This window comes from Wasmannia auropunctata, unplaced genomic scaffold (assembly GCF_000956235.1).
Source record: "Wasmannia auropunctata unplaced genomic scaffold, wasmannia.A_1.0 LD335737.1, whole genome shotgun sequence".
Classification (NCBI taxonomy): domain Eukaryota; kingdom Metazoa; phylum Arthropoda; class Insecta; order Hymenoptera; family Formicidae; genus Wasmannia; species Wasmannia auropunctata.
In genome coordinates this window covers 911,773-923,961 of record NW_012027153.1, presented here as the reverse complement: position 1 = coordinate 923,961, position 12,189 = coordinate 911,773, and the positions used below count along the sequence as shown (strand labels likewise).

General features: G+C 40.5%; 1 protein-coding gene across 3 annotated transcripts in view; it reads right to left on the bottom strand.

The window, feature by feature from the left end:
* LOC105456194 (mediator of RNA polymerase II transcription subunit 12-like) overlaps positions 1-12,189 on the bottom strand; it is a 348,613-nt gene that overhangs the window by 25,617 nt on the left and 310,807 nt on the right. For all 3 annotated transcript variants that reach the window (XM_011700056.1, XM_011700057.1, XM_011700055.1), the window contains 3 exons: positions 5,425-5,601; positions 4,012-4,092; positions 1,386-1,571 (listed from right to left, as the gene is read on the bottom strand). In XM_011700056.1, coding sequence (XP_011698358.1) covers positions 1,386-1,571; positions 4,012-4,092; positions 5,425-5,601 — 444 coding nt within the window. The remainder of the gene's footprint in view (positions 1-1,385; positions 1,572-4,011; positions 4,093-5,424; positions 5,602-12,189) is intronic.

Below are 12,189 nucleotides of genomic sequence, written 5' to 3'. Positions count from 1 at the left end.
CGCCGTCATTTCGCAACTACAAAATATATACGCAAAATCTTTGTCGTTCACGCAACTCGATTTCACCTCTCTCGCTGTTCGTCGCTTTCAATATCGAGCTTGCTTTATTTTTCATAAACGTCACCGTACGACTTCTATGGCTGCCGATATTCACTGCAAGTACCGAAAATCTATAATATACGTTACGTGCACTATAGATTTTCAGCACTGATGAATATCGGAACGCAGCCTATATTTATCTATTGCAAATTATACTCGCCAAAATATCAACTACACGGGATTGATCGCCATCAGTCGCTGTTACGACTGATTTTGAATCAATCGACGTAAATCGCGGAATTGTCATCGAAATCGTATTCACTAATCACCGACTACAGTTGCGCACTAGTATCGAGAGACTATACCGTCTCTACCGCTAAAGATATACATATCTCTCTTCACGATCGAACACGTGACATTAATTGAGTGAGCGTATAGAAATATATAGCGCTTTGTAATCCTAACTAGACACTCTCGAAGTTTCTCCCGTTACAATCCTCGCAATATTTGTCATGTGTTCTCAAAACTAATGTCCGATTTCCAGCCCAGGATCCATCGATACTATACCGTCACTATATCGATCGCTCGTCTGGCGCGACGAACGTAAGCCGTCCGGCTCGCGTAATCAGATCGCCTTATGGATCCGCGCGGCGTAAATTACTGTAATTAGCGACGTGTGTCTATATAACCCGCCTGCGAAATCAGGATATTCTCGGTGCCCGCTGCAATTTCATCCGTTGTCATCGTTACGCTCTAATCACCATAGGCGTTCCGTTACGCCCCGGTTGATTAATTCACCCGGCGCGTTACGCTCACGTGAGAAAAAAAAATAGAGAGGGAAGAAAAACGCAAAGAGAGAAAGAGAGAAAGAGAGAGTGAGAGAGCGAGGAAGGAGGGTGGGGGCGGGGGAAAGGGGGAATGAAAGGACGAAAAGAAGTGACGCGTTGGCGCGGCGTCGATCTGCCTTGTCGAACAATCGAACGTCATCGACACTCGGTGTCGAGTCGAGTCTAAAAGTCTATAACGCGCGCGTCGGAGCCTCTCTAGTAATACGCGTGAACGTAAATGAGATTGTGAATGGGATGATGATGGGCATGGGGATTGTGCAGGGGGGTGCACAGGGACGTCGTTGTAATGGTGGTGGGGGATGGTGGATGATTGACAGATTGCATCGTGGATACGGGCGACACCTGATTGGGGGGACCGGCCGGCACTTGGTACACGGTACTGGGCGCGGCCATCGGGCACCTTGAGGCCCCGGCTGCGCCGTGTTGGGCCCCATGCTGTTGTTGTTGTTGTTGCTGTTGTTGTTGTTGTTGTTGAATGTAGTTTGGTGGTAGACATACCTCGAGGCGGTCGGTACGTGGCATCTTCTGCGGCATCGCCACTGTCTGCGGTACCACGCCGAGCGGACTGCCGACGCCCGTTGGGTCCGCCGGGCCCATTATCGCCGGCATTATCGGGCTGGGCGCGAAGTACGGGCTGTACGTATTGCCAACCTGCGGCATACCGGTCAGGTACGGGTTCGTCGCCTGCGAAAACACACCCGGAAGATATCCAGGTAACACGGATTAGAACACACCTGTCCCCCGCCTTCGCTCCACGCGTTTTCGAGATTGTGCACGTCGCGACGCGCGCGATTTCGAGACCATATTCAAACGCGTGCTTTTTATACCTGAATACATTCGTGTACGGAGTATTGGTATTATGTGGCCAATAAAAACGTCATTTCTTATAAAGCGAGCCGATTTGATTGAAAATTTTGCGATTACAGCCATATTTTCAAATTATTTACAATAAGAGTTGATAATGCACAAAAATAGAAATACTAATTTCGAATGAATGTCGAATAAAAAGCACTATTTGCCTTAATTCAGCAATTCTCAAAAATTTCCGACAAAGTTACTTAAGTGTTACGAACTATTACATTACATGACGTTGGAAAAGATTAAAATGTATCTAATTAATAAATTTATATTTAACAAAAGTAATATGAGGTTTACTCTACATTACATAATGTATATTGCATGTTAATAAATGTACATATGTTCTGCATTTTCGTTAATAATTACGATTGACTACATAGCAAATTGTAACTGCGATTCAAGAATGTATTAAGAATGTGTGGGAAAAGATTTCCTTACAAATCAGCTCGTTTTAACGAACAGTTTAACTCTTCAACAAGGAGTTAAACGTTTTCTCCTGTTTGTGCCACCCCAATTACCAAATACTCTGTATATGCGATCTACCATTTCTGAATGTCCGTGTAAACTCTGCTTCAAGGTGCATTAAAGCTTTGCGAGCAATGCTCTCCGGTGTTTATCAACTTTAAGGCGCGCAATATACATCGCTTGGTTTACGAGCCATCGCCGTGCTCGCTTCAATTTCGGATAAATAAGCAACATCGTTAATATCTGGTGTAATAACAACATGTAATGAAGGTAAATTATATATTAATATATTGCCGAGAAGAAATTAATACACCGCGATCTTAAGCTGCTTAATCCGCAAAAACTCTGGGAATTTGGAACAAGTAACACGCATAAAAAATATATATACATCGAAACGTATTTGATAAGATGTAAAAATTTTACACATTTTGTCCCGATTTATCGTAAACAATTTAATCAAATAAAATTATTATTAGAAATTAGAATTAATTTTACATTTTTCTCTGAAACAAATTTAATTAGATATCAATTCTTTTCAACACTAGTTTAAGATAATGTCAAATTAAAATACACAAAAGTAAAAATAAAGTAACACTTAGCTGCAAAATTATTACCTAATTACACATCTAAAATTATTTTACTTGTAAATATTATTTATATTTCAAAATTATTATCAATATCAAAACTCGATAAATGAATTGAAACTTGTAAAAAAGTGACTTTTAGAGAAGTTACACGTGATAATATATACAAGGATTAACTTGAAACTTGAAAAACATGCGAAAGACGGAGAATCTGCCAAGAAAAGGCGTCTCGTTTACGGATCTCGCAAAGCCTTAATCGTCCTTTTTCTCTTCTCTTGTGCCCTCCCCTTCACTTTTAACGACAAGCGTACGTTCCCACACGAAGCGTTTGGTTTTGCAGCGAGAGCTGGCTCCCAGAAGCGAAGGCAGGTAATTTCAAGCGCATCCGAACGAGCAGAATACTCGTTCCTTCTTCTCAAAAGCCTCTGGTACCCTGGGAGCTTTCGTCGTTGTAAAAAAGCTTTCGGAAACGTGGCCAGGTAATTGTTGGAAAATATTAATCGAGCAGTATTTACGATCGGACATTAGTATCGCCAATTTTTCAGTTTGTCATAAAAAAAAACAAAGATGTGTTATTAATACTACAGAATTGAAATATTGTATGTATATCATATTTCCAAGATTACCATACCTCGTATCCATTTCTTTCGTCTCTTTGACTCTTATAAATTTCATTCGTATTATATACAAAAAAATCTAACAATTTTTATATTTAAATATTTCGTATATTATAATGTTAAACGTAAAAATATTTCAAAGAGAAAGAAGAAACACACGTCGTTTTCAGAGCCAAAGAACGCGCAAATTTTATTTAGCCGCAATACTTCATGCTCTCCTCTCTTCTACGGGAAAAACTTTACGGAAACATATACAAACAAATTTTCTTTCCTCAATAAACAAACAAAACATCTCGTAAAGCATGCAAATAAGTTATTGACTCACTGCGGCGCGCTCTTAAAATAAAAGTTTAAGCTTTCGTACGAACGCTTACTAATTACAGGCGCATCGCTTGAATGGCTACGGTGGATGTAAACTTATGAAAGTAATTCGCATAATGTATTTGGCAAAAAATATTGCAAACTGAAATTGAGTACAGACTATCGTGTTTTCCTATTACAAATTCATAAGTGACAAGCTCCTTTTTACATCCACCAAGCAGCCAGCGTGGCATTAAATTAACTAAAAATTAGTGGAAGCCAACCAAAACCAGGAGTTACCATAAAGGCGTGGGTAGCGAGAAGTTGCTGCTGGATTTGCTGTTGAAGGTGATGGTGTGGTGCCGGAGGTGCTGGTGCCTCCTGTTCACCAATGACGTAATTGGAGAACACACCAACAATCAACCACAACCACGTGAGCCACAGCGGCAAACATAGGGGACAGACAGGCAGTCATAGTATAGGGCTCGATGTCACGTAGCAACAAATATGAATGTATATCATGAGTAAAAAAAAAAAACAGAACAAGGAAGGCAAACGTTAATAACGAGAGAGATTTCGATTGTCCCTTTTAATTAAAAACAAAAAAAAAAGAAAAGAAACGATGACCTCGCGCGCGTGTACGCACTCGCGTACGAGCGTGAGTGCGTGAGAGCGAGCTCGGTCGACTTAGAGACACGCGCGGGAACAGGGGAGTCCAGAGGTAAAACGCGGAGAAGTTTCCTCGGTCGTCCAAGATTTATTCGGGTCGAAATTGCCCGAGCGCCGTGTCAACGACGCACGCGATGTCGCGTGAAATTTTGACGAGCCGACAAAACTTTCCCGCGCTACTCGATCTATCGTTTGAAAGTTCGACATTACCGACATTGTGCTTTTCCCGTAATTAACGAGCCTCCCCCGTTGAATGATAAATAGAATTGTTCGCGATGAAAATCTAACATGTCCACACTAGGGGCTCTTAACTTGCGTGTTGACCTTTAAAAATTACTTGACGAGTCAAGTATTAAAAAGAAAAGAGTTGTTAAGTCACAAAAATAATTAAAATTTACTTGAGAATAATGATAAAAATAAAAATCACGAGTGTCATCATAATTTCAAAAGAGGCTGCAATACAAAATAAGGAGATTAACAATAAGAATTAACCGATCGTATCAGCGCAAAGATTCGATTCTGCAAATTGACTGTCTATCGAAAATATGTGGATAAGTCAGGTTTTACTCTAGGAAGTAAGGATGACACTGACCAAGAACATGCGACGTGCTAAACTTTAATTTTTAATAAAGAAAACTTTGTCTCTCGGTGCAATGTCCGCGAGAGGGAACGCATGTAAATATGGACGGCGAAGTGCTGCGCTTATATGTGGTGGCTCGAGCCTTGCCGGAAAAGCTTGTAAAATGTTTTAATTTAAGGTAATATACGAGATTGCGTACGCAAACGTGTAGCTTCTACATTAATAGCGTCTAGCTTCGAATCTCTTGGTACAAACAGTAACGGTGAAAAGAAAGCTCAAAAACACCTTGCCGTCGATAATCTACGGAGCGTTGCCTACCGAAATAGATAATTCTATATAGTGGTAACCCTCGACTAAACACAGACAAAAATCCAGATATTACGGTCGTGGTAAAAAAGAAGGTGTGTGAATGTGTGGATAGCAGAAGAAGTGGTGCAACGATCGTGTTAATTTGATGGACATACCACTGCGGGTACCTGCCCGGGCACGAGAGGCTGACCCGGCGTGAGGCCCTGCTGAATCTGCTGCATCAGCGCGTTTTTCAGCGCTAAGTGGTTGCGCCCGTTTATCAAGAGTTGGTCCTTCAGATGCTGTGGGGGATGGAAATACTTGCAAGGTGGCTTCTCTCGGTTACACCGGCCCTGAAACAAAAATACAGAACAGTGTTTAAAGAGCTGCCATCGTTTTACGATTCAGTGTCGTCGAGGACATAATGATCGGTGAGATACCTGATATTCGTATCAATGATACTATTATATAATAACGCGGATACTATTTTCGCGACACCGCATGATTTAATAATACTCTTATATCTGCATGTACTGCATATATATGCTGGACGCCGCAAAACAATGTTCTTTGACAACATATATTACTATCGCAATGTAAATATTAACTGCCAGTGATCGTACACTCGAGAAAATTCTATGTAAATCGCTCGAAATTCATCATTTTCTGATAAGAGACTCACGAATTTCTGATAAAATTATTGTAATGTCTAGTGTAAAAAAACTAACTTTCAATAATCAAGCAAATTGAAATACATGTGCAACTATCACTTTGTCAATCGATATTGATTCATACATCAAACTCGTCGAGTAATGTTGAACGTTATTATATTTGTATCATTTCGCTGAATTTCTTTCTAGTTTGTCTCCGCCGAATGATGCAAAATTATTCCATTGTTATTCTAACAATTAATACTGAAAGCTGGATATATGTGCTATAAATGTATTAATGAAATTGGATAAGGGATTGTAAAATACAATACCCAGTATTCAGTGTCGTTGAGGACATAATGATCGGTGAGATACCTGATATTCGTATCAATGATACTATGATATAATAACGCGGATACTATTTTCGCGACACCACATGATTTAATAATATTCTTATAGCTGCATATATATGCTGGACGCGGCAAAACAATGTTCTTTGACAAAACAATGCGTAATATAAACTGTCGTCGATAATTTAGCTACAAAAGAAACTCATTCACGTATAAGTGATTCACGATATGGCTAATATCCGAAATCACCTTTCACTATTCACCCTTCATATCGGATTTTCGTTTACTCTCGCCGTTCTCTCTCTCTCTCTCCCTCACCCAGCCTCTCCCTCTCATAATTTGGGTGTTGGGACGAACTGTAACGCGGTTTATGAGGTAAGTTGCGGGTGCAAGGCTGGAATACGGAAGTGGCACGAAGGCGGGAAAGTGGAAGGAGCGCCGTCGAGAGTGCCGAGCCGGGTCTCGGAAAGAGACTCGTGGCGGAGAAACGGAAGCCCGCGGGAAATGAAGGAAGGAAGGGGTAGACGGGACGGGAGAGAGAGGTCGCGCCTGGTGTCGCGGTGGTACTAATTAGACCTTAACAATATTAGTTCAGGTAAGACGTCTATATAGGGGCCGGGTGGTAGCCACCGCCAGAGCCGCCTGTGCTTTCTTACGGAAATCCAGTGGCTTTCGGTAATAGCGGCTTGCGAGCGTAAACTCCGTCAGAGACAGAGGGGCTGCGACAGTTAGGCGGCCAAGGGGAAGCGGTGGGCTGTGTTGGTGGTAGCGTCGGCGGGACGAGCGCTCAAATATCGCCTAATTAAGCACATTCGAGAGTTTCGAGGAATAATGTGTAGGTACCCGCCACGAGAAAGTTTCGACCCATTGAGAGGAAATGCTCCGCCCTCTTCATCGTCTTCGCCGTCGTCGCCGTCGCCGTCGCCGCCGCCGCCGCGCCGTTCTCCGCATCGTCGCGCTCCCCGGGAACCGACCTCTCGTTGACACGGAGCGGTTTAAGCTCGACTAATTGCACAAGACAAGATTCGAGCGTTTGCTCTTGCACAAGCTACATGGCGTGTACGCCGCGCTCGATGTCTGCATCGGAGGCTTTGACGTGATAACATTTGTTACTTCTCACGAACGGGCTGTTTTCAATGTGTCTGTTCTGTTTTCACTTTTAGTATGAATTAACTAGCCAAAGTAATCTTTTAAATTAACCAGATAAAGATCCTCATTTTCCGTTTAAACTTGACATTAAAGATACGAAAGATGGACAGAAATGTACAAACAGTCAAGAAAATAAAAAAAGATAAAGGAATACTAAAAGTATATAAGAAGTTCGGGACAAACAAAATGATAGCCAATGTTTTAAAAAATTAAGCATTTCAAAAAGAGTTCAGAGAAAAAAATGTCTCACTATATTATCTCAATTGTATTCTGATCTAAATAATGTGAGCAATACTTTGTATACTAAATATGTTAATAAATATCAGAATAATGCACATAAATATGGTCTTAGGATGCTTAAGCTGTATATTCTAGATGGTGCCAACTAGTGAGTGCAATATTAAAGTTGATTTAAAGGGGCTACTGATAAGAAACAGCATTCTCTGGGGAACTGTGCGAAACGCTCCCCTCTAATTTTAATGAAACTTTAATGATATTTAGAGGATCTCCGGAAACGGATAGCCTCATAAATTTCATACATAATAATGTAATGTCTCACAAATCTTTTAAGGACCAAATTGTTTCATCCTTATACAAATTTAATTTTAATTCTAACGAATCTACATATATTGTTCCACATAACCCTTTAAAAATCAAGATTATCAAATGTAATAATTGCGTTTCTCACTAATAAATTTTATATTAAAATCAATTCACAATCATTTCGAGAAAAATGTTGCGTACATTTACTATTAAAATGCAAGTTCTAAAAAAAATTGTTGGTTAAATTTTAAACATATTTATATTTAACTATGATATAAAATTATATTGATCTCTGAATGTAGCCACATCATTCTTATTTTATATTTTAACATATGTAATTAAATGTGAAGTTACAAAATATATAATCACAATAAAAATTGTAACATTAAGGTAAATTATTTTTTTCAATAATAAAAATTTAAAATGTGTCATCTAACATGTATAATATTGTAATATGCATAACTGTTCACAAAAATTTACTAATTATAGTTAATTACAAATAATACAATAAACACTAATGTCTTAGACAAAATTCCTATAAAAGTAGCAATATGACATTTTAGACAACCAATGTAATTTATGACACTAATACTCGTGTGCTGTTTAAAAATTTACAACGGGTAGAATATTGGAGAAGTCATTCCTTTGGTTCTGAAAATATAAACGAGTATGAACCTGATATCTCTGCGCACATACATGCGATAATAAGTAATATTCGATTTCATGTTTATCCGCTTAGATCCTAACATAAGGCAGCACACAAAGAAAGCTTTATTTTCACGTTACCAATTCGGAGAAGGTATTAACCTTATTACGTTCTAAGATGACGTAATAACTTCTGAGTCACGCAGTAACAAAATCCTACTTGTTTTAAGACTAAGTTTATAGAACCTTAGACAAACATGACTTAATTATGTTTCTCCAATGTCATATAGCTTTACTATTTACTATAGCATAGCTTTACTATAGCATTACTTTTTTAATTCAAGATTTATATAGAAAAATATTCAATTTAGAAATGAATAGTCTTCTGCTATTTTATACAGATAAACAAACTGATCACTAGCGTTATATGTCAATTTAATTGTCTAATATTATGCAAAAATATTTAAATTAAAACAATTATTGTTATAGTAATTATAAAAAATATACTTTTTTATGTTATTCATCTAATTTGATATTACATATTTGTCCATACAAATTAAGAATATTTATGCAGCTATCCGCATACTTGTATCATATAATTTCAATAAAGCAAACGCATTTTTTTTGCTCTATAATGGAAAGAATATGAAGCCGAGAAGGTTAAAAGACGAAATAAGTCCAATTGATATGGAGGCAGTAAATAATCTTCAGCAGTTTCGTTCCTTGATAACTCATCGGCGCGAAACGAGCAGGTGTGGTAAAGCCAAAAAATGCTTCCAGTCGACCCCTACGAGCGCAACGGGGAAACTTCTGTGCCTTCATTGTTTCAGTCTTCCGGCATTACAAAAGAAACGCCGTGGATGGGAGGCGGTCGGAGGCTCGAGACCGACTCAATTACAGTCGCTGAGCGACGCGATAATTGGGATCAAGATTGATTGTCTTCCTTCCTTTCGCGCTGACCTCCCACAAATACAAGCTACTCGGGACGTACATTTTCTTTTCTCCCGCGCGTCTCACATAAATAAACCAGTGCGGAAAACAAAACGTTTCGTCCAGACGGAATACGGCTCTAACCAAAAATTTTTTTCTCATTTCGCGATCAACTTTATCTAATATGAAGTTGTATGTTTTAGTAATTAAATACTCTGCAGTAGAATTGAAACTTAAATCAATCTAAATATATTATGATAACGCACAATCAAAGATATTTTACTTTGAAAATAAATTAAGATACATACTCTTTACTATAATTGATCCGCTCCATAATCACAAGTCTACAAAATTCTATTTAATTAAATATAGACAGAAGTTCAGCCTAATGAATTAAGATTTTATCAATAGAACGCTCCGATCCGTTGATGTTACATTGTAGTTACGTCGAAAATAGTGCAAAACGACGTACTTGCTCGATGTCAGCGTCATCCATTCGAGCCAAGCGACATAAAAAAATTTTATTGGCATCAATATCCGGCTCAAAATTACGAGGATCACATGTAAGAAGTATGATAGTAAACCGCGCGATAATAATTCGTCGTCGCGTGAGAGCACTCGGATCGTTTTCCCCGTCTAGCTGCGTGGAAAAAACCTACGCGAAGACATCCGCGAAAACGACTCGGCGACGGGGCGCAAGGAGGGTAAAAAGCAGGGAGGGTGGACGGCTAGGCGGGCTTGCGGGATGGTTGCTCACTTCATGGCGGCGGGAGGTCGATGTCGAGCAACCTTTTTCACCTCGATAAAGCCCTGTCGTCGAAGGTGGCCGACGAACACGATCCTTCAGACCCGGGCTAACCCCGTTTTATAACCTCTCACCCATCTACCGTCCCCGTCAGCTCCCTGTCGCAGCCCCGCCGCGCAACGAGAGCGCGCCGAGAAAGGGAGAGAACGTGTTCTCGCTGCTGAAATGAGCATCGCAGACAGAATGATAGAGAGAGACTATGCGGAGAGAGAGAAAGAGAGAGAGAGAGGGAGAGAAGGAAAGAAAGCGCGGAGAGAAAGAAATTGGGTGGATAAGAGGTGCGAAGGGGGGCGAGGGTGTCAACGGGTGTATGCCATCCACCCGTTGAGCCGTTGCAAGGGCTGCAGGACGGGTGAGCAAGATTACTAGGATTTGCGCGTAGATTTACATATCGATTTTCCCGGTGCGGAACAGTGTCGTATGCCGGCGAGGGCCCCCGCACACGATTTGCCTTAATTTCGCTGTGGGAGATATCTGCCACATTAGCCCGGTGGTTGTAGCTTAAACCTGGCTGTTTCACGACACGGCGATACCATTTCGGATCGCGCGGCTCGAAATTACCGGTGGTAACTCTCAAAGAAAACGCGGGGTTTAAACCTGGTGTAAAGAGGTGAGATTTTTCAGAAAGGAAAAGACCACCTTATCTCGCTCGCGCGATCCGACATGCTACAGCTTCGACTTTCTTGATACCGCAATCTTTTCGAAACAAGAGAGACGCGTTTCTTTACATTGCATTAAATTTCATTATTAGCATTATGAAATATAATTATTATTTTGACAATATAATTTATAAATTTGCTACGAATGTATAATTAAAACGCAACGTATGAGTACTTCATCTAAGAACGAATATGAATTGCTAGCAAAAAGGAGATGAAGATATAACAACGCGATATGGAGCGAGCAAAATGAAAAAGGGAAACTTACGGAAAAAGTTTCTCGTTAATTGGCTTCTGAAAGCGATTGCAAATATAACGCCGCATACAGCATAAACTAGCTCTGTACAAGAAAGTCTAACCGCTCGCTTATTCCGCAATACCCTTTCACAGCGACCAGTAATCGGATCAACGACGAAGGGATACCGACGACGAAGATATCGGGGATAGGACTGCGGGACGTAACCGACGGATATTGGTGCGATGATAGGCCAGATTGAGAGGAACTTTGTTATCTGGATTACTTAGGGGACTAGAAAAACATGGCATTGCTCCCCGATCGAATTTACAGTATCTATATGTATAGGTACATGTATAGACTACGAGGATGACCGCTCCTCAAGAATAACCGCGAAAGCTTTTTTCATGAATTCTTTACTATTACGCGTCTTCCGCATCTTCATGGATACCATATGAATTTATGTAAATGCACACATGTATGCATAATGTAATTATTTTGTCAGAAGGATGAATTTATATGTGATCCTTGTGCATAAGTATCTTTGCGCTATCTCACAGCTTGTGTCAGCCAGCAAATGTCCGATCCCGTTTAATTCCCTTAAGAATCCGAGGTATAGCCAGACGGGAATTGGCGCGTCAGTATATCAGTGAGAGAGGGAACCGCCGGCGGAAAGCCGATTGCGGACACTGCAAAAAAGCTCGCATCCTGGGGGAAACGAGTTTTGGATTTCGCATTGCGGAAAATAGACAACGGTTGCATACCTATGGCGAGAGAAAAAGAGAGAAGGGGGAGGGATAATGAATCGAGCGAAAGAGTCGATGATGCGGTCAGTCGGCGGAGGAGACCCGACGAGGTCTCGAAGTAAACCTCTCCATACGTGCCCTCTGCATCCAGATTCGTCACGCTCAGATCCGAGGGCTTTGCGGTCGCGACTACCGTCGGCAAACGTCGCCTGTACTCAATCGAGCCATC